Source organism: Sturnus vulgaris, chromosome 14 (assembly GCF_052056855.1).
Source record: "Sturnus vulgaris isolate bStuVul1 chromosome 14, bStuVul1.hap1, whole genome shotgun sequence".
Taxonomy (NCBI): domain Eukaryota; kingdom Metazoa; phylum Chordata; class Aves; order Passeriformes; family Sturnidae; genus Sturnus; species Sturnus vulgaris.
The window spans coordinates 9948043-9969683 of NC_142256.1; the positions used below are offsets into that span (position 1 = coordinate 9948043).

Genomic DNA, 21641 nt, shown 5'->3' on the forward strand with positions numbered 1-21641 from the left:
TGTAGAGCATTTATCCCTGCAGGATCTCTGTGTTGGAGGTAGGAAAAAGAGTTTAAAATTTCAGTTTTACTTTGCTTAGGGAGACAGTTTTGTTTAACAGTCTTGTATAATATCAGGTATCAGTTGAATAGTAGGTAGGTAGTAAATTAATTTGTGTTAGTGTGGTTTGCTTTTTAGTATTGCTGAATGTGTGTTTTTACATGCAAAGCAAATATTGACTGAAGGTGAGGTTATGCTGGGGCCCGATGGCTTTTTGCAAGCATCTTTTATGCAGCTTTTTTTCCCCTCGTGTGTCATGTTTCTATTGCTTTGAGTGATTAAAAATAATCCACATTGCAGAGCCTAAAACTGAGACACAAAAATGCTTTCTTTGAAGCTGGAAACAATTTCTTTTCCTTGCTTGTGTGTAAATACTTCAATGGTATCAATTTACACATGGAGTTATGGGTTAGCAACCCTTTGAAATGGCACTTCTTGACTTTGTAGATTAATTTTTTAATGTATTCCGTGATCTTTTTTTGTGTAGATTGGCAGTGATATCATGAGACAATTGCGAAATAGCTCGAATTTTTCACTAGACTGTTAAGCTAAAGAAGTGAAAGGCACTAAAGAGCTTCGTGGGGTTCCTGTGAAGCCCAGCCCACAGCAAGGTGCAGGGGAAGATAAGGAGTTGCTGCAGGGGATCTGTTATCACAAGGACTCCACAAACCCACCAGCACAGCTCTGTTAGATCCTCAAGTGCCACTGAAAAACCCTCTCAAAACTTTCAAATCCAAAGTTCAAGTGCTATGAGTGAGGATAGGTTAGGGAAAATAGTAATAGGAGAGGATTGGTGAAATTAAATACCCCAAAATGGTCTCAAATTGTGCATCCAATCAAAAGCTTTTTTACAGGATGGGTTTTGCATTTAAGTTTTAGACTGTTCTTGGAAGGGCTGCTGGCTGTGGAAATGGGAAGGAGTTTGTTGTTGTTGCAGTTCTTTCTCCTACCTGCCATTCTCCCTCTGGGATTTTTCCATCAGTGCCACCTATTCCTTGTTAATTCCATGGCCATGGGAATGCAGGGGTGTGGATGTGGAAGTCCTATGGCACTCACAAATGATCTGGTTGCCATTCCAAGGAAATATTTTTATCACTTCTTTTATCACAAAAAAGCACTTAAAATAAACTATTATTATACTCTTTTTGTAATTGATATTAGTAACATGTAATTTCCTAAATTTCCTTTCTTCCTTCAAAGATTTTCCACTAAGATTTTCCATGTCCATGTAGGATAAATGTGTCTGTTACCTGTTCATGAATTGGACATTGGAATAACTCCCAGTTGTGGTAGGAACTTTTTTCTGCTTTCATTTTTGGTAAGGAAGCAGGTGCAGCTTGTGGTGGGTATTGAAAGGCCCCATCAGGAGTGGGATTTCTTTTTATAACACTGGACAGAATGTTCTGATAAGGTGGAAGAGGTTCAGATTTATTACTGATTCTAATAATAAAGTTGCTAATAAATACTATATTTGATTTAATATTTATTTACTCTGAGTTCTGGACAAAATTCAAGTCTCACTCTTCTTTTTGCTTCTTTTTTTCTCTCCTAGTTCATATCCTTTCTGCCAGGCAATTAACTGGATGTGGCCGTTTCAGCCACTTGTTCCCAACATCCACCTACCAACACATGAAGATGCACAAGAGGATTTTGGGGCACCTCTCCTCTGTTTATTGCATAGCTTTTGATCGCAGTGGGAGGAGAATTTTTACAGTAAGTTTAAAATTTGGACCTTTTTCTTTTCCAAGATTGCTTTGTTTGGTTTGATTTCTTTCTTTCCTGAGTCTCTCAACAGCCTCTTAGTCACTGATTGAGATGCAGACATGACTTTGTTCAGCTGCTTTTCTACTAAATTTACCTTCCTGGATTTGTAGTGTGTCAGTGAATACATGACAATTATTGTAACTTTTTCTGCAGAATGCAGTAACATCCATTTCTGTGGTGATGCCCTTGCTTTTTGTTGGGCATATTTAAAAATCAACAGATTTTTCAAATGAATGTTGCATATTTAGCTGTTAATGTTAATCCCTGTGCGTGGGGGGACAGGACAAGGAGTGACTTCCAGAGGAGAGGGTTAGGTGGGATATTGGGAAGAAATCTTTCTCTATGAGGTGGTGAGGCCCTGGCACAAGGTGTCCAAAGAAGTTGTGGCTGCCCCGTCCCTGGAGCCAAGTTGGGTGGGGCTTGGAGCAGCCTGGGATAGTGGAAGGTGTCCCTGCCTTCCAAATAGATCCTTTTCCAGTATAAACCATCCTGTAATTCCATGACTTTTATCAAATTGAATTCCATGACTCCATAGGGTGATCCCCAGACTCCACAGTTCATAGAATCATAGAATCCCAGAAAGGTTTGGATGGGATGGAATATTTCCAGGTCATCCAGCCCCATTCCCTGCCATGGGCAGGGACACCTTCCACTATCCCAGGCTGCTCCAAGCCCTGCCCAGCCTGGCCATGGGCAGCTCCAGGAATCCAGGGGCAGCCACAGCTTCTTTGGAGAGCCTATGCCAAGGCCTCACCACCCTCACAGGGAAGAATTCCATCCTAAAACTGGAGCTCAGTGGAATCCCACTGAGTTGTCCCATCAGTTCACGGGCTTTGGGATCCTTGTCCATCGGCGGCGATCCGTGCGTGACGTGCCTGGAACACCTCCCGTGTTTGCTGTAACCTTTGGGAATGCCTGTGCAATTCCAGGGCTCAGATGACTGTTTGGTGAAGATCTGGGCCACGGATGACGGGCGCCTGCTGTCCACCCTGCGCGGCCACTCAGCCGAGATCTCGGACATGGCCGTCAACTACGAGAACACGCTGCTGGCAGCGGGCAGCTGTGACAAGGTGGTCAGGGTGTGGTGCCTCAGGACCTGTGCCCCCCTGGCAGTCCTGCAGGGCCACTCAGCTTCCATCACTTCCATACAGGTGAGGACTGATGGGCTTTACCCCTTGAATTAGAATGGTAACAAGAGCTGTGGCGGTCAAGGGTAAAATTGATCTTTTTGTCTATGATTTGTCCTGACTCAAAGGTGTTTTGCCTGGTTAAATCAATCCTACGGTGTCCAGGGGATCATCTTCCTGCTTTCATGTGCTTTTAGCTGGGTGATCCCACTGCTGCTTCCTTAGGTCTAGAAAATGGGAGATCTGATGCTCTTTTAGAGCAACTCAGAGAGCAGCAGCATCTCCTTGGCTCGACTCACTGACATGTTTGGCATCTTTGGTGGTGCTCCTGGCACAGCACCTGACCCAGCACTCTTGTGTTCACAGAGAATTCTTGTTTTCCAAAGGATCAGTTAAAATTCCTTGCTCCTCATTTCTTGTTGCCTTCTTATCTTAGCTTAAAGAGCTGCTCTGGATGTTGTAGCAAATGCAGACTTTCTTTAAAAAAACTTTATAACTGCCAGGCAAAAATCTCCAAAAACCAAAATTCCAGGATAAAAAAGACAATCCCTGCACTTTGGCAGGTGATGCACATAGAGGGGAGAGTGAGTGGGGCTGTTTGGCTCAGAGTCCCTCTCTCCTGGAGTGGTGCTGCCTTGGATTCAGCACAGGCTTCTCTATCATGCCAGTATTCCCCAGGAGTCTCATTTCTCCCCATCTTCTCTGCACTTCCAATTTTGTTTGATTTCAGCCATTTTAAGGTGATTGTGTCAGAAATATATTTTCCAACCTAGCTTTTGAACTGGTGTATTATTTGCTTACATGTATATGTGTATATATATGTGTGTGTATGTGTGTGTTTCTCTCAAGCTCTTTGTAAACTGATAATTTGGAATATAATCAGTCACTGCTTTTTGAGGAAACAGTACTGGATTTCTTTATCAAATTACCAGGTAGCCTGAGGATTAAAGGTATTGCTGCAGTTATGACATTGAGAATAAAAAGGCTTCCCTTCCTTAGAGAGGTTTAGGAAGATAGAGAAGAGGGGATCCTGCTGTGCAGCTCTTCATTGGGCTTGGATGCAGGAATAGCTGTATTTGCCATGTCTGATCCAGTTTTATCCTAGAAATAACTTCTTCCTCATAGTTTTGCCCCATTTACAGGATCTGGACTTGTTTAATTTCTCCAATTTCCTTTGTATGGTAAAAAAAAAAGAATTCCTAATCCAAATGTAGGTGTTTTCCATTTCCTCAACTTCATTTTTATGGAAGTTCAGATTCTGTGCTTACCCCTGCTCTCTATACTCCTGGGGAGAAACTAATATGTTAGTGAAAAACATTCCTGTCAATAAGTTTCCAGCATGAAAGAAGAGAAAATAGGAGCTGGTTTAATTGTTACAACTTTTATTTTTAGTTCTCTCCAGCAAGGAAAGGAACAACTCGATACCTCACTTCCACTGGTGCCGACGGAACAATCTGTTTCTGGCAGTGGCATGCGAACACCATGAAATTCAAGTGAGACTGTTTAGATAATTACAATTATTTTAACTCAAGGAGGGATTTATTTTTAATTTTGGCACGGAGAATGATGCTGAGATAATGAAATAAGGGTGTTTTCTTGCTCAGTAAACTGGTGTGTGGGGCAGGAACACTTTGAGATTCTGTGGCATTGAAACCCAAAGGGGAGGCAGAGATTGGGGTTGTTATTTCTGAGGTTTGTGCTTTGCAAGCCAAAGTTGTAGAAGAAATTCAAGCTTTTACATTCAGGATTAAATCCCTGTCCAAAATGTGCAGGCAGAAGAATTAATTTGCTTTTAATCAGAAGAATGTACATATGTAGATGTCATCAAACCCACATTTAATTGGGAGGAAATGCTATTGGATTAATGGTTTGGCAGGGTCTGTTTTAAATAGATTTGAATTGGTGAGTATAATGGTGACTCAGTTAAATAATCTCAGTTTAGAGAATTGTTTCCTTAGTAAACTAAGGAAGAAAATTCCTAAAAGGAAAAATAAATTCCAGCAAGCTTAGGTGAGAATTACCAAATTAAGAGATGTAAGATGAGCTTGACCTCAACCTGCTGAGCTGCAGGGAACTGTTTGTGTTGAATAAAGGAGGAAAAATAAAAATATTGTGTTTTACATGTAGGGATCGTCCTGTGAAGTTTGCAGAGAGGTCCAGGCCTGGTGTTCAGATCTCCTGTTCATCTTTCAGTTCTGGTATGTGTCCAGCATCAGCTGTTTCATGAATTTGGGGCTTTGGTGACAGTTCTGTTACTTCTCTTTAAATAGAAATAGTGTTAAACCCTTTCCCAGTTAATTTTATCCCTGTCAAATTGTGATTATTGGAAATTTTCCCTGCAAAGTATCTGCCTCAAGCTGCTCTTTCTTTTTTTTTCCTATAATTTAAGCTAAAATATCTTGACCACTTCCAAGGCTTTCAGTCTCTTGTTTTGCACATCAGAGATATTTCTCTGTAACATCCTTTTAAGACTTTACCCTGTAAACTTTTTGAGTGAAATGTTGTGGAAGTCCTCTGTCAAAGATTACACTTTTGCTAATCTTCCAAATTTGTCTGAATTCTAAGAGGATCAGTTCAATATTTTGGAGAATCTCAGCTTAACAATCCTCCTCTGCAGCTTTGAATAGCAAAAATACTGATTTTTACAAAGAAAATGATGTAACTGCTCATTAAATTTGCTTTTTGAAATTGAGAACTTTTGTAGAGCCACATTCTTTCTTTAAAGCCAGAAATCCTGAATAAACTAAACCCATTACAATGCAGTAAACCACACAATAGTGCCCTTTTTGAGCAATATTGTAAAGAAATTACAATAAAATACTTTAATCACTACATCCCAGCTCAGCAATAATTTCTGTGATGTGTGCCAAATAGGTATTGAAACTGCATTTAAATATTTTATTTGACATTTACCTGTTTACATTGAAATTTTCTGTTTAAAACTAGTTTGCTGCTTTGACAAGAAAGCAGCAAATTAAAATAAATGAAGTAAAAATAAGTTGTTCTTTGGATGACTTTTCTTCTCACACAGAATTCTCTGTTTTAGGTGGCATGTTCATTGCAACAGGGAGTACAGACCATGTAATAAGAATTTATTATTTGGGCTCAGAATCTCCAGAGAAAATGGCTGAGCTGGAATCTCACACGGTAAGAGGAAAATCCAAGTGAAAATCTCTTTTTATCTCCCACCTTTTCCTCATTTCAGGAACTTGATTTCTGTACATCCTATTTTTATTTTTTTTTTAATTCACTGTCTAGAATTTGTTTGGCTTTCAACATTGCGGTATTTTAATGTCTGGAAATTTGTGGGATGTTTATTTTTAAATCTCTCTGAGGCAAGAGGTTTGTGCAAAGTAGGCTTTATGTATTTCATTCCCCCAGAAAACTGAGGAACTAGGTGATTTTCCCTTACTCTTGAAAAAATCTGTGATGGAATGAGGAATTAAAATAGTTTTAATGCACCATGTCATTGCACAATGTCATTTTTTCCTATTAAACTTGCTGTTGAATGTTTAGTTCAATCCACATAAGACAAAGTAATTCAAATTTTCGACTGTGCTGTCAAAATTTGGGGCATGATGGTAATTTCATTTAGAAAATAAAGCTTAAAAGCATTTTTTTTTTTTAGATAATGCAGAAAGATTCCCATAAAAATTCGAACTACAAATTTACCACCTCAGGAACATTTTATGGATTGAGCCCAAGGTCTAAATTGATTCCCTGAACTTCAGTGGGAGTTGTGGCTCTCACATTGAGGTCTCCAAGCCAACACATCTAACAAATATTTTGCTCACAAAAGAAAAAGATATTTTCTGTATTGAACAGGTTTGGAAGAGGCTCTAATTCCTTTAATTTCTTTAAGTCCACTCTTAATCCTGCAGACAGCTGTCAGCCCCTCCTAAAACAAATCCCAGTTACCAGGAGATAGAGACACGAGTGGGAGTAAGGAGAGCAAATCATGGAGCCAGCACAAGTATTTGGCAGATTAAAAAAAGGACAAAACTATGTCTAAAACATAACATTTGTTTGTCAACGATTTGTAAGTGTTAGTAAAACCAAGGTTTGCTTTTTTTGGATTAATTTTTTTGATACCCTGTCATTTTAGGTCTAAAATTTGCAGGAAACCATCACCTCTCTGAAATTTTCTGTTTCAGTGTTTAACACAATGTGTCCGGTGAAGCTTAACTTCAAATACAACTTTCCTGTACTAGATTTTTTAGAGTTTTTTTTTTTAATTTGCTAAGTGAAAAGCTCATCATGGAGATCTTTTAGGCTGAGTTTTTCACTTCTGTTGTTTTCCTCCCTCCTGTTTAGGACAAAGTGGTTGCAGTGCAGTTCTGTAACAACGGTGACAGGTGAGTGCTGGGTTTTGCACCTGACAGTGATGATATTTAATTTTCCAAACTACATTTCATGGAAAATTTGGCACAACAGGAAGATTAGCCCGTGGGCTTGGCTTAATCCTGGACAAATTATTGCAGTGTGTTGCAAGATGTGTGTCATGTCCACAAGCTCAAACTCGTTGTCCTCTGCTGTAACAACAAAAATGTTCTGTAATTATGCTTTTAATTTGTTTTTTTGTTTCAAACAGCAAATTGGATATCAAATTTTATAACCTTTCTGTGTAAAAACCTTCCCAGGTAGCCCCCACATTGATTACAATGCTCTTCCTCCATAAGCAATAGATGTATTCTAAATCAATGTAGTCTAAAGAAAAGTTAGTAAATATAGATGTTTTTATCTCAGCTTTTGCTCCTGTTCCTTATTTTGCTGAGCAGGAGGTGTAAGGGATGTGTCTTTAAGGGATGAACCTTCCAAGCCCTACTGTAGCTGTCATGTGGAATTTTGTGGGAATGTGCTGGGGTAATTGTAGCACCATTTCCTTCCAAGCCATGTGAGAGGGAATGAGGTTGCATACTCACTGAAAATTGTATTCTATAACAATGCTTTGAATGGAAAAGGGGTACCTTCCTTTTTATTTTAATATAAAGAAGTAAAATTAAGAAGAAAATTAATTTGTCACAAGCATTTTCAAGCTCTTTTTCATCACAGTGAAAAAAATCAGATCAGGGAAACTGAAAAGGTGAAACAATTGCTTCTTAAAATTGAATAGATTTGCCTTTTAAGTGTAATTTTGTGTATAAATGGAATATACTTCCAAAGGTGTTTGCCATCCTGTAAAAATGTTGAGGAGCTTTTTTCCCAGTTTCTCAAAAAAAATTACTTCTGTGACATTGATGGCCAAAGCATTATGATGTGGTTAAATACATTTTCTGCATGCTTGAAATTTTTAAATAAGGAGGGGTTTAAAAATTAAAATATTCCTGTTCAGCTCCAAACAGGACAACCTCCTTGTGCTCCATTTGGCTCTTCCCCTTGCCTGTCTTCACCCTGTCCCTAAGTTAATGCATTATAATTTATGCCAGACTCCTGGCATGCAGTTTCCCTTTCTTTGCTGCCACTCTGAGCTGCTCCAGGGATTTGCTGATGTCATTAAAAAGGGAATGTGCAGCTCATATGAATTACGACATTGAAGTCATTCCAAGGCCATCTGCTGCTGGAGCCAAATGTAATTAATGTTGTGGGCTAGAAACTCTCTTGTACCCTACAAGATCTGATAGGAAAATTGTAACCTCATGAGTGAGACAAGTAAAGATGCACAAGTACACACTTCAAGTGTATTATATATCATTTATTGGTGTCCACGTGGGGATGAAACCATCTTTATTCAGAATTTCATGGCTTTTTTTTTTTCCTTTGGCCCCACAGCTTAAGGTTTGTCAGTGGAAGCAGAGATGGAACAGCAAGAATCTGGCACTACCATCAGCATGACTGGAAGAGTCTGGTTCTGGATATGGCTACAAAAATGACAGGGTAAAGCAAAGCAAGCACAACACACCTCATCAACACATTTACCTGCAAGCTAAATGCTCCACTATATTGAAAACTGGTTATTTGCTTCCATTTTGAATTTATTTCCATGAATGCATTGAAAGTGTCGTGGCTTTTTCGATTTCCACAGTTAATTCACCCCCATATAAATAATAATCTGTTAGTACTTCCCTATCCTAATGGTTGAGGAATATTTAGTATTTTACACATGAAATAAGAATTGATCTCACAGAAGGAGATTTTGGTAGAGCCCCAGTAATCATTTGCTAATATATATATATATATGTATATGTATATATATCCAACATGGTTCTTAACATTGTATTTCTACCTTAGGTTTCCAAGTAAGAAGTGAAATTAATGCTTGGTTCTCAGGTTCAGTTAGGGTTTTGAGTTTTTCTTTTTGAGATCCTCAAGTGACTTCTTTAAGTGCCCTGTAATTGAATTGTAATTGAGTATTCACAGCAACAAAGAGCAGAAATGGAGAAATCCATTAGGCACTTGCTTTGCAGAATTCTCCATATTTCAGTGGTTGCATTTGCAGTGTTTGCAGTCGGAAGTGTGAGTTGGATTTATTTAGCAGGTTCCTGCTCACTGTGGAGTTTACTGATATTGATGACTGATAAGAAAAATGACTTGTAGGAAAAAGCCTAATAGACCTGAAAGGAAAAATCAGGGTAGGGAAGGATGATGGCTTAGGGAGAGAGGAGAAAATGTCCTTTTTAAGGAAATAGAGCTCTATAAATCTCAGTGGCACTGAATATTTCCCGTATTTGGTTTTTACCACTGCAGAACCATCCTTCATTCTCCTGCCTTAGCCAGAGTCACAGAGGTGCCTGTGATCCATCCACCCCCGAATTTCATACTGAATTAGCTCTCCTAAGTGTTTCCATATGTTGTTACTGATTTATTCCTTTTTAAATTGCTGATTTCTTAGAAACAATGTGGCATCTGGAGAGGACAAAGTCACCAAGCTGAAGGTCACCATGGTGGCTTGGGATCGATACGATGCCACTGTCATCACTGCAGTCAACAATTTCCTCCTCAAAGTGTGGAACTCATCCACAGGGCAGCTTCTCCATAGCTTATCTGTGAGTACAATTCCAGGGGGAATCCCAAGTGGATGTAGTTCACTCTGAGATTGATTGGAGGCTGAACTCATCACCATTCCTGTGACAAGGATTTGGTGTTGAAGTGTCCAGCTGTCCCCTGCCTGCTGGGAGGAGGGTGCACCATGGGGAAGGGAGCTGATGTGCAGAATCCTGGTGATTGCTGGCTGGCAGGGAACCCTCTGGAGGCTCCATTTGTGCCTTGATGTCTCCTTCCTCCCCATCCGTCCCCATCTCAGTGATGCTGAGCAGTGACACTGCCAAACCTGTGGCAGGAATGGTGACCAAGCACAGTTCCAGTAAATTGTGGTGTCCTGGGTGACTCCCTGATCTGGGATGTCCTGTCAGTGACTCCCAGCACATCTGGAGATACCACACGGAGAAATAAAACATTTTTCCCCCTCTGCTGTCATTGCAGGGTCACGATGATGAAGTTTTTGTTCTGGAGGCTCATCCCTTTGACCAAAGGATTGTGCTTTCGGCAGGACACGATGGGAATATTTTTGTTTGGGATATAGACAAAGGAACAAAAATTCGCAATTACTTTAACATGGTAAGAAGGATCACAAGTTTGTTTTTTTTCTTTTTTCACAAAACTGGTCTTGAGACAAAAGCAGATTTCAGTAAATACCTCCAGAGCCAGTACAGCTGTGAGATCTTTGGTGATCTTGCCCTGTGTCTGCCATTAACATAAAATGTAGACTTCCAGGTGGTTGTTCCAAAACATACATTAAAAGTTGGGCTGAAATTTCAGGGCAGAGAGAAAATGTGAAGTTTTATTTTGTTATTCAGTTTAATAAATAGAAGTGTAAATCAGTCTTGAGCAAGGTGAGAAATCACAGAATGAGGATTCAGTACGTGTTGGAGCACAGGGGAAATATTTGTGAAAATGCTCTTATAGAGAATGTCTGGTTGTGAAAAGAATTCTCTGTGCTTGGTACAGATTGAGGGCCAAGGCCATGGAGCTGTTTTTGATTGCAAGTTCTCACCAGATGGGCAGCATTTTGCCTGCACAGACTCTCATGGACATCTGCTACTATTTGGTTTTGGATGCAATAAATATTATGAAAAGGTGGGTTGAATGAATTTTAAACTCTTCCCTGTCTTGACATGATTTTGTCTTAGAATTTGTATTTGTGTTACAATTTATTCCCTCACCCTGGCCCAGACAAAATAATAATTAGGTCATAGAGCAGTTGCTGTTTATCTAAATCAAGAAGATTTAGACAAGAGACTCTATAGATTGAGGAGAAAAACATTAACTTCTCTGTCCACCTCTCTTGGCCTATTTTACTGTTGAATTTCTGCATCAGGCCTTGGTAATAAACCACATTTGTAGTACAAATCTGTTCTCTGTCACAACATTCCTTGTGCTGATCCCAAATGTAGGAGTTGTGGTCTATGAGAGCCATCCCAGAGCAGCAAGACAGCTGCAAATGGCCATTGATTTATTTAGTACATTGCTTTTCTTTCAGATTCCTGATCAGATGTTCTTCCACACGGATTACCGGCCCCTCATCCGGGATGCCAATAATTATGTGCTGGATGAACAGACTCAACAGGCTCCACACCTTATGCCTCCTCCATTCCTGGTGGATGTTGATGGAAATCCTCATCCCACGAGATTCCAGAGGCTGGTGCCAGGGAGGGAAAATTGCAAGGATGAACAACTTATTCCTCAGCTGGGATATGTGGCTAATGGTACTCTGTCTGAACCTCATGAATAATAGAAGTGTGGCACAGTATTGAGCACCAGCTCCTGGGATGGTGCTGTGAGGATGTATAAATTAATGGTTTAAATCCCATATACAGGTAGAAGAGGGGGTGGGATGGGATTATGTGTGGAATCAAATTGACTGGAGGCAAGAGTAGCAAGAATATTCCAAAATCTGTGCATTTTTCCCAGGTATATAGCAGATGTTTAAAGCATTATCTATTAATCTCTATAACTGTGGATGTGAAAAAGAGAGCAGGAGAGTGAGGAAGACATGGAAAACCAGCTTTTGTTTTTTTAAAACAGTTCTTTTTTCTTGTAGACACAAACTAGCAAAATGCTGATTCCCAAAAAAGACCTTCAGTTCTTACCTACTGAAGCATAATTTCTCCCTGCTGTTTCTAAGGGTTTGTGTTTATGTTCTACATGTGGTCTGGAGTTTTAGGATTTTATTGTAACTTCTCTTCTAAACTTTGCCTCTATTTATTACATGAGAGCAGAAAGCCAGCTGGTGATCAGATGTTTTGCAGAACAGACAAATAGTGATGCAGGGTTTTAAATGGGATTATCTCTATGGTGTTTGTTAATACAGAAATCAATCATTTTATCAGCATTTGTGACTCTGTTCTTGTCAAGGTGATGGTGAGGTGGTCGAACAAGTCATCGGGCAGCAAACCAATGACCAGGATGAGAGTATCCTTGATGGAATGATCAGAGAGCTCCAGAGGGAACAAGATCTGAGACTGATTAATGAAGGAGAAACTCTTCCAAACCCTCCACTCAACAGATCCCACTCTGTTAATGGAGGTCAGTGTTCAGCCTTATCTCCATCAGTTCCTTCCTTATCACAGGAAGGACTGATCAAAGTGTTAATGTCAGTTATGAGATGGTGTCTTTGAGGATGCTTTTCTCTCCTCTTCTTGTTAACCCTGTGGAGCAGTGGGATGTTTTGTGGATTCTAACAGAGGAATTATAAATTTAAGCTTTTTAAATTAAAACTAAAATTAAAATTTAAATTTAGGAGGCAGCTGAAGGGACTGAGTGGTCTAACTGGGCTGTATCTGATTGCTTGGAGTTATTGGACTGGAATTATTCCTGCTATAAACCAGTTTCCTGAAAAATAAGCATGAAGTTCACTGTATTGTCTTGATATCAGTGCAGAGATGAAACTTCATAACTACAAAATGCCAAAATGAAAGCATATAATTAGGGGCTGTCAGTGGAATACAGTGTTGTGACAGACTAATGGTTTCCTGCTGCAGCACAATGCTGAGCATCAGTGCTAATAAAATAAACATGCTGCTCTGTCTTAGTGTTTCCTTAGAAAGCTTGAGATTATTCTCCTGGTAAGTGTTCTGCTACTGTGATTTTATTTTTAATACACAAAGTGATTAAAAATTGAAACCACACTCAATCAGATGTGAGCAACTGAGTGAGTGCAGCTGATGGGAGGGAGCAGATGCCCAGGACTCTGCTGCAAGTCAGCCTGAGCCTTGGGAGAATTCACAGCTGCTAATAAATCACTTCTAGGTTAAGTGACTGATTACATGTATTTGAAGTAGATTTCCTGGCAAAGCTCATTAGGATTTGGATGTGGAATTGCTCGTGTTTCAATTCAAGAAAGAGTAAGAAAAATATCAGCGAAAAATATGAAAATGCATTTTTGCTTTGATCTAAGTTGATATTTTGAAAAGGTTGCCTAAAAGGCAGCCTCAGCTCACTCAAAGTCTTTTCTGCTGCTTAGGATATGTTGATGTGTTGTACAGCCCCAGTTCCCAGTTTTATTTGTGTATCCCTGTAGTTGTGTAAAGGAATTTCCAGATATGAGTGGTGTGGAAGTTAAAGCACAGTTTCTTTCTAGAACTTGCATTGATCAATGACTTTGCCCATATGAACTGCCCATTTGAGTAAGTTAATTGGAGTATGTATAAAGTATTTAAATAGCCAGATATTTTTATATAGCTTTACACAACCATAAATGCAATATTATTGTGTGATTTACCATACTTAAGCAGGGAATTTTGTTGAGGGATAAGTGAGGACAATGGTGGCAGTGATTCCATTTGCCATCCTTATGCTTTAAATTTTGGACAGGATACAGGGAAGGAATCCTTCCCTGTGAGGGTGGTGAGGCCCTGGCACAGGTGCCCAGAGAAGCTTTGGCTGCCCCTGGATCCCTGGAAGTGTCCCTGGTCAGGTTGGACGGGGCTTGGAGCATCCTGGGACAGCGGAAAGTGTCCCATGGCAGACTGTCCCATGTTTGATCTCTAAGGTCCCTCCTAACCCAACCATCCTGTGACTCCATGATTCTATTGGTGGTTCATAGAAGTGAAGAAGCTCTTTCTTTCTCTGTCTGTCCCCCAGCTCTTCGTAGCCCTGGCTTGGACGTGGCCTCCCCACCCAACGTGGGGCTGCGCCGGAGCGGGCAGATCGAGGGCGTGCGGCAGATGCACCACAATGCGCCCCGCAGCCAGATGGCCACCGAGAGGGACCTCATGGCCTGGAGCAGGAGGGTGGTGGTCAACGAGCTCCCTCCAGGCATCAGCAAGTAAGAGGCTCAGTAGGATGAGTGATTCAGTTGTGTGATGTGCAATGAGCCTTCCATACTCTCCTGGAATGGTTTTTCGGCGGCGCGTCAGCTTTGGGGCTTGGTTGTTTGGAATGTTGGGATCAGAATGGAGAGTTGAGAATGGCAATTCCTTCTTTTCACAATTCACTCTTTCTTCAGTGCTCCAAATACAACATTTCCCTCAAGCTTTATTTGAAAAAGACTTGAAAATAATTTTAATGCATTTGAAAAGAATTACAGCTGCTCAGCAAACAAGTTTGCTTCTTCAACTTGTGATTCCAAGAACAAATGGATGGATGCTGCTGGGGGAATTTATGCACAGATTTCTTAGAGCAGCACAAGTATTTTAATGTATGTATTAAGGAGGCTGTTGAGTTCCATGATGGTTTAATGAATATAATGTGTGTTTCTTATGTATAATTAGGGTCCAGGAAGAATGCCGAGCTGCCAAAGGTGAAATAGAAATCAGTTTATACACTGCTGACAAGAAGAGAAAGCCATCCCACACCTTACAGCGGGTGAGTTAATGCCCTGGAAGAGACAATCTGTGTGGGAAGCAGTTCTGAGCGCTGAGCAACAAAAATAAGACCAACAAAAAAACCCAAACCAATTTTATTGAATTATTTAGAAGATCAATAGTCCTAATTGTTTCTCTGGCTCACTATCTTCTTCCTTCTGTAACTGATTTGGCTGTCTGTAATATCCAAATAGTGGTAAATCTCTATCCTTGAGGCTTTAGCGGTGGGAAGATGCTGGGAAAGGAAAATCACAGAGCCACAGTGGGTTTTCAGTTTGACTTGTGGAAAGTAGAGGTGCCAAACTTTTACAAGGGGCTGGATTTATCTTATGCAAAGACTGCAAGAATTTTATAGAAAAGAACGGTATTTTCAAACATTTCCTTTCCGAAGGAAAGTAGAATTTCTATTGAACCAAAAATCCACACCGAAAACAGCAATGCATCAGAGATGTTGTCTAATTCTACAATGATCTCTTTCTGCTCAGTTATGACTGAGGTACCACACTCAGCCACTGTAACCAGGCACCTTTTAACGGTGTAAATCATGAGTAACTCCCTGTGCTTTGTCCCTGTCTGTCCCCCGGCAGAGCGAATTCCAGGCAGGAGGCGGCCGCTCTCTGCGCAGGAACCAGCGGAAGCGGCAGCACGCGTACCAGACCCGCTCCACCATCGAGCACAGCCAGCAGGGAGCCAGCCAGAACCCCTGTGCCCGCCACGACTCCGACAGCTCCTCTGAGGTCTGAGCCTCCCAGCAGCCTCCAACAGCTTCCCCATTACCAAATCTTAGAGCACGTTAAGGTTCCTCCCTGTTCCAAAACCCCAGAGCACGTTAAGGTTTCTCCTCATTCCCAAATCCCAGAGCACATTGAGGTTCCTCCCCGTTCCCAAATCCCAGAGCACGTTCAGGTTCCTCCCCGTTCCCAAACCCCAGAGCACATTAAGGTTCCTCCCCGTTTCCAAATCCCAGAGCACGTTTAGGCTCCTCCCCGTTCCCAAATCCAGAGCATGTTAAGCTTCCTCCCCATTCCCAAACCCCAGAGCATGTTAAGCTTCCTCCCCATTCCCAAACCCCAGAGCATGTTAAGCTTCCTCCTCATTCCCAAATCCCAGAGCATGTTAAGCTTCCTCCCCGTTCCCAAACCCCAGAGCATGTTAAGCTTCCTCCCCATTCCCAAATCCCAGAGCACATTAAGCTTCTTCCCTATTCCCAAATCTCAGGTTCCGTGTGTTCACTGTTTGTGCAGCCAAAGCTGAGTTTGAGCTGGAGCTGCCAAGACTGGGGAATAGGGGGCAGTCAAATGAGGTTTTTCAAATGTGTTCATGGCAAAAGGCAGTATAAAAATAACATTGGCCCGTTGCAGGATGGGGATGGTCACCTCACAAATAGTGACAGGGATTTAACACATCCTTTTGTCTCCATCTTCAACATGGATAGTGGAGCAAGGGGGTCCCAGTGCTCTAAGCTGGAGGGCCACGACTGAGAGTGATCAGCTCCCAGTGAGCCCTGAACTTGTGTGGGATCTGCTGCTCCAGCTGGATCCCTGCAAATCAATGGAGCCTGAGAGAATTCATCCAAGAATCCTCAAATTGCTGCTGATGCCATCACAAAGCCTCTCTTGGTGATTTTTTTGAGCAGTCTTGGGAATCCAGAGAGGTTGTGACAGGAACAGGACCCAGGGAACAGCTGGAGCTGTGTCAGGGCAGGGTCAGGCTGGGTTTTAGGAAAAGGTTCTTCCCCCAGAGGGTGTTTTGGCACTGCCCAGGCTCCCAGGGAATGGGCACAGCCCTGAGGCTGCCAGAGCTCCAGGAGGGTTTGGACAGCCAGGGATGCCCAGGGTGGGATTGTTGGGGTGTCTGTGCAGGGCCAGGAGCTGAACTCTGATCCTTGTGGGTCCCTTCCTGCTCAGGATATTCTGTGATTCTCCACATGGGATGAAACACTCAGGTCATTGAGTCTCTGGGATTTGTGGTGTTCCTGTGGCATGTTGGTCTTGGAGAGTGAAGGATCATTTACCTAAATGCCAGGACAGTGTTCAAAAGTAGCTTAAAACAGCTCCTGTATTTTTGGAAACCTGAAACATTTTCAAGTAAATTTAACTGGGTTGTGTTAAACCACTTGCTATTTTGGGATTTCATGCAGCACATGGATTCTGGGTCAGGACTTTGATTTCATTTTGCAGTGCTTTGATTTCATCTACATCTGTAGACTGCTGTTGAAAGAGATTGAGTATTGGTATTAATCATTGATTTTGGCAAGGGAAGAACCTAAAATATACCAGATAAATATAACTTGTTCTCCTTAAGGAAGAAACTGAACATTGTTGCTTTGTAAATGTGTTGAAAGTACAGAACAGCTCAAAAAGCTGGGCCCTGGGCACTAAAATTCATTAATCAAAAACTTAAATAAGAACTCATTCTGTAGTTCTCATATAATTAAAATTCACATTTGTTTCTATAGGAGCTCTATAAGGATATATTATAATACTAATTAAGATACAGGAAGAAATTGTGGATTTATTTCTTTAAAGCTAAACCAGCCCTTGAATACAAAGTTTTCCTCAGGTGATAAAACTTGCTTGCAAGCAAAAATGATCCAATTTACCCTTGGCCCTAGAGTGAATCCTCTTGTTTTCACTACAGGAAGATGAGACTGTTGGCACAAGTGATGCATCCATGGATGATCCTGTGGCAGCATGGCAGAGTGAAAGCAGTTCCAGGTACCTGCACTGGGCTCTGAATTGGTAACACTGGTTTATTATGGGATTTAAGTAGGACAGTAGATACTCAGACTTCATTTTGAAGATTGATTTATAACCAGTTAGTCATGAAACATTTTATATTGTGATTTTTTTTCTGTTTTTTTTCCTTTTCAAAGTAAAAAACAATTCTAAAAAAACTTTTATAAGAAAAGATGGTCTTTAAAGTTACTTGAAAAAATCAGTGCTGGTTTGCCATATAAATCCTGTACGTGTATTATTTGGTATTTAAAAGTCAGCACTGGATTTTTAGGGAAGTGCTCTAGTTCTTTTAATGTTCCATGCATTTTTTGCTGCCAGTTCTTATGAAGTCAGTCTGTGAATCAGTGAGATAATGAGAATTGATATCAGCCATAGATGGTTTTACTGTGAGTTTCAGATTGATAAAAGAATTTACTGAAATCACAAATCTGAGAGCACCTGTTTTTCTTTAAATTCACATGATAACAACATTCTGTGCTAATCCTGAGCAGAATCAGCAGGTTGAATGTTTGGACTTTTCAATCCACTATGGGGAAACTGAAGTTTTCTGTTCTCTTTCTTACAACATTTTTATTACAGTGATTCATCAAGTGAATATTCAGACTGGACAGCAGATGCTGGGATTAATCTGCAGCCTCCAAAGAGACAAACCAGGCAGGCAGCTCGGAAAATCTGTAGTAGTTCTGAAGATGAAAATATGAAGGGAACAAAAGGGCTGGAGCCAAAGAGAAGGAAACTCAAACAGCCAAGGAAAAAGGTCAGCAATTGTAATTCTAAGTGTCTTGTACTTAATGAATATGAATTTGGGTTTTAGTGTTGTTTTCAAAGTAAAATTCTTCATAAATGGGTATAGAGTAAAAAAAAATTAGAGAGATCACAGTAATTGTGGTACCAGTGGTACCAAGAAATTTTATTGTTTGTTTTATTGTGCTTCCATGTTTCCCACAGGTGATTCTTCATTACAAATTCAATTTTTTTTCTCCCAGATTTATGCTCTTCACTACAGTCAGGTTTACAACAGGATGGTTTTCTTGTAAAATTATAATGGATCTCTATTGTAGACATGGTCAGATTTCTTTTTCCTGGTATTTTTTTTAAAGACATTCAGAATATTTATAAAAATACAATTTCTTTCTTCATTATAGAACTACAGACTGGTTTGAGTTGGAGAGATCTTAAAGATCATTTTATCCCACCCCCCTGCCATGGGCATTTTAATGATTTATGAAGGTTTTAAGACATTTTAATGATTTATGAAGGTTTTAATGTTCAATTATATTTATAACAAACCTGTCTTGTTCTCAGCTATTTAGTGGTGATTTTGGGGAAGGATGTCACTCCACAATTTGCTTTTCCTTGTACCTTACCTGCAGTAACTGCTGCACGATGAGTTCTCCATAGTAATTAACAGTATTCTGAATATTGTGTTGATTGCATTCTAAATGACTGCAAATACTGAACTTCTGTGTGTAACTCAGCTCTGTTCTGTCCTGCTGTGCTGTGTTTAGAAAGCCAGTGGGCTGCTGTCCCTGGAAGGGGAGCCCAGTGAGGAGTGGCTGGCCCCACAGTGGATCCTGGACACCATTCCCCGCCGCTCGCCCTTCGTGCCCCAGATGGGAGATGAGGTACTCAACAATTCCTGGGAAATCAGCAGCTCAGCCTGCTTAGGACTCTTCTACCCAGCCATATCTGCAGGGAATTGTGCTCAGGACAGGCTGGGTTTTGATAACTTTGTTAATTCCCAGGCAGTTTGTTGTTTACAGATCCTGCATCCCTTTTTCTGCACGGGTAACTTGGGATTAGCAGGAAAAATTGGTTGTGCATCTTAACCTGCACATTTCTTAATGATCCCGGTTTTAAAGCACAGAGCAGATGCAAATTTGGGGACTAATATAAATATTTTAACTAGAAGAGTGTTTTATGATGAAATAAATAAGTGTGTAATGTGTTCTGAAAGGGATAAGATCTGATATAGAATGAACAGGAAGAGTACAATCAGTAAAATAATTTTCTCTACTTTTTTGTTTTCCTTTGCTCTTTTTCTCTCTTAATTTTCTCTTTTTTTCTCTTTTAAGATCATCTATTTTAGGCAAGGCCATGAAGCTTATGTGAGGGCAGTGAGGAAAGCCAAAATTTACAGTATTAACATGCAAAAACAACCATGGAACAAAATGGAACTCAGGGTAAGTTCAAGAAATACTTCAAAGAGCTGAATGTATTTGTAATGTTAAACTGACATGAAAAACCATCATAAAAAATGAAAGTGTTGCTTTAAAATGTTAATATCAAAGTTTTAATTGTAAATCTTAAAGTTAGTTTTCATTAACACAAAGTCTTTACATCTGTTCACTTCCTGGTTTTGGAACCTGATTCTCAAGGGTCTCTTTCAACACAAATTATTTTTGCTTGAACACTGAATTCATTCAGAACCCAGCACTGCAGAGCTGTTTGTGGTTCTCTCACCACTTTACAGTGACCTGAGCATTTGGGTTCTGTTTCTTGTTTTTAATGCTGTGGTAAGAAAGAAGAAATCAGGAGTGTGCAGGAGTTCTCTTAAACACTGGATCTTGCTTTGAATGAGTTCCCAAGACTTAATCCACAGTGTTGCCATGTTTTTCCTGCTTTCCTCGGATTTCATATCAAGAGAAGAGCCCATATATGTGCTCATAATCACTTAACCATGCCAGTGGTTCTATTAATGAAAATAATTGATTTATTGGGAAAATACCCAGTTACCAGTCCCTGATATTCAGTGATTCCAGCTGTAATTTTCCAAGGCATCATCAGTTTGTGAGGAAAAGGAAAAAGCTGTTCACTTAGGACGGGCTTTGACAGGACATGAACATAAAGGCTATTGTGGAATTTCGGTTTTCAGAGGAAGAATTCCCTTTTTTCCCCCTGTGCAAGAATGAGGGGGTAGGTCAGGGAGAGCCTTTGGTGTGCTTAAAACTGGGTTTGTTCCTTAGAACCTTCTTAAATAATTTGTAGGAACCCTGTTCACAAACCTGCCAAAGGAATGAGCTGCTTCATTTTTCTTTTTGAGGTGACAGTGATTGATTTTAGTATTTGGAAAAGAAAAATTAATGGGTGAAATTACCTGTGCCATATATTGGAAACATATTTGGGTTTTTATTAATGTTTCACTTTAAAATTGATATTTTTGTTGTTGGCAAGGTAAAATAATGCTCTTCCATACTTCTTGCTAACTAGGAACAAGAATTTGTGAAGACTGTAGGGATTAAATATGAAGTTGGGCCTCCCACACTCTGCTGCTTGAAGCTTGCATTCCTGGATCCAATCACAGGCAAAATGACAGGAGAATCCTTTTCCATAAAGTAAGTCACTGGAATGCTGATGACATTCTTCAAGAGCTTTCCTTGCAGTGTAGAAACTTCCCCCTCCTCCTTTCTTATTTCCTGTGCAAGGCATGATGATGGCAGTGATGGTTATCCCAAATGCATGGAATTTGAGGACTGTGTTGTTCATCTAGAACTGTATTTCTGGGTAATAATAACATTTTTGGTCTTATTTCCTGAAGGTACCATGATATGCCAGATGTTATTGATTTCCTTGTGCTGCATCAGTTTTATAATGAAGCCAAAGAAAGGAACTGGCAAATAGGTGAGTATTTTTTTTTCCAATTCCATGTGTTTTTGCACCATTTCTGTAGCTGTTTAATGGGATACATTGTCTTTATTACCATATAAAGGACTGTACACACGTGATATTGTAAAGATTAGTAGAAACTTTTATTTGATGTTTGCTGCAATTCCTGTAGCAAAAAAAAAAAAAAAAAAAAAAAAGGAGAAATGAGAGAAACTGTTTCAAGGGCAGTGAGAGTAGGAGAATCTCCTGATCTGGTCATGAGGCAATTGTGAGTATTTCCCTGAGATGGGCAAATCCTGCCCTGAGAGCAAGGGCTCAACTCCTGTGGTACAAAACGTAAGGATGGCAGTGAGGCATTCACAGAAGAGGGAGCTGATTCTCTAAAAGGAAATATTTAGCAATTCTTGTTGTTTTTGGTTTTTTTCTGAATGCAATGATTGCCCTTCCAGGGGATAGATTTCGCAGTATCATTGATGATGCCTGGTGGTTTGGGACTGTGGAGAGTCAGCAGCCCTTCCAGGCAGAATATCCTGATAGTTCCTTCCAGTGCTACAGTGTCCAGTGAG

At 40.4% G+C, this 21641-nt stretch overlaps 1 protein-coding gene across 2 annotated transcripts in view; it reads left to right on the top strand.

Moving 5' to 3' along the window:
• Nucleotides 1-21641, top strand: part of BRWD3 (bromodomain and WD repeat domain containing 3) — a 50153-nt gene that overhangs the window by 15145 nt on the left and 13367 nt on the right. For both annotated transcript variants that reach the window (XR_015806726.1, XM_014888154.2), the window contains exons 7-28: nt 1592-1752; nt 2733-2954; nt 4323-4423; nt 5058-5128; nt 5977-6077; nt 7245-7285; nt 8700-8804; nt 9760-9913; nt 10350-10484; nt 10875-11003; nt 11407-11632; nt 12282-12452; nt 14010-14193; nt 14639-14732; nt 15319-15468; nt 17372-17448; nt 18049-18226; nt 18978-19094; nt 19545-19652; nt 20680-20804; nt 21008-21090; nt 21525-21636. Coding sequence is in view for 1 of the 2 variants with exons in the window: in XM_014888154.2 (XP_014743640.2) it covers nt 1592-1752; nt 2733-2954; nt 4323-4423; nt 5058-5128; nt 5977-6077; nt 7245-7285; nt 8700-8804; nt 9760-9913; nt 10350-10484; nt 10875-11003; nt 11407-11632; nt 12282-12452; nt 14010-14193; nt 14639-14732; nt 15319-15468; nt 17372-17448; nt 18049-18226; nt 18978-19094; nt 19545-19652; nt 20680-20804; nt 21008-21090; nt 21525-21636 (2845 nt within the window). In the remaining variant the exon portion in view is untranslated. The remainder of the gene's footprint in view (nt 1-1591; nt 1753-2732; nt 2955-4322; nt 4424-5057; nt 5129-5976; nt 6078-7244; nt 7286-8699; nt 8805-9759; nt 9914-10349; nt 10485-10874; nt 11004-11406; nt 11633-12281; nt 12453-14009; nt 14194-14638; nt 14733-15318; nt 15469-17371; nt 17449-18048; nt 18227-18977; nt 19095-19544; nt 19653-20679; nt 20805-21007; nt 21091-21524; nt 21637-21641) is intronic.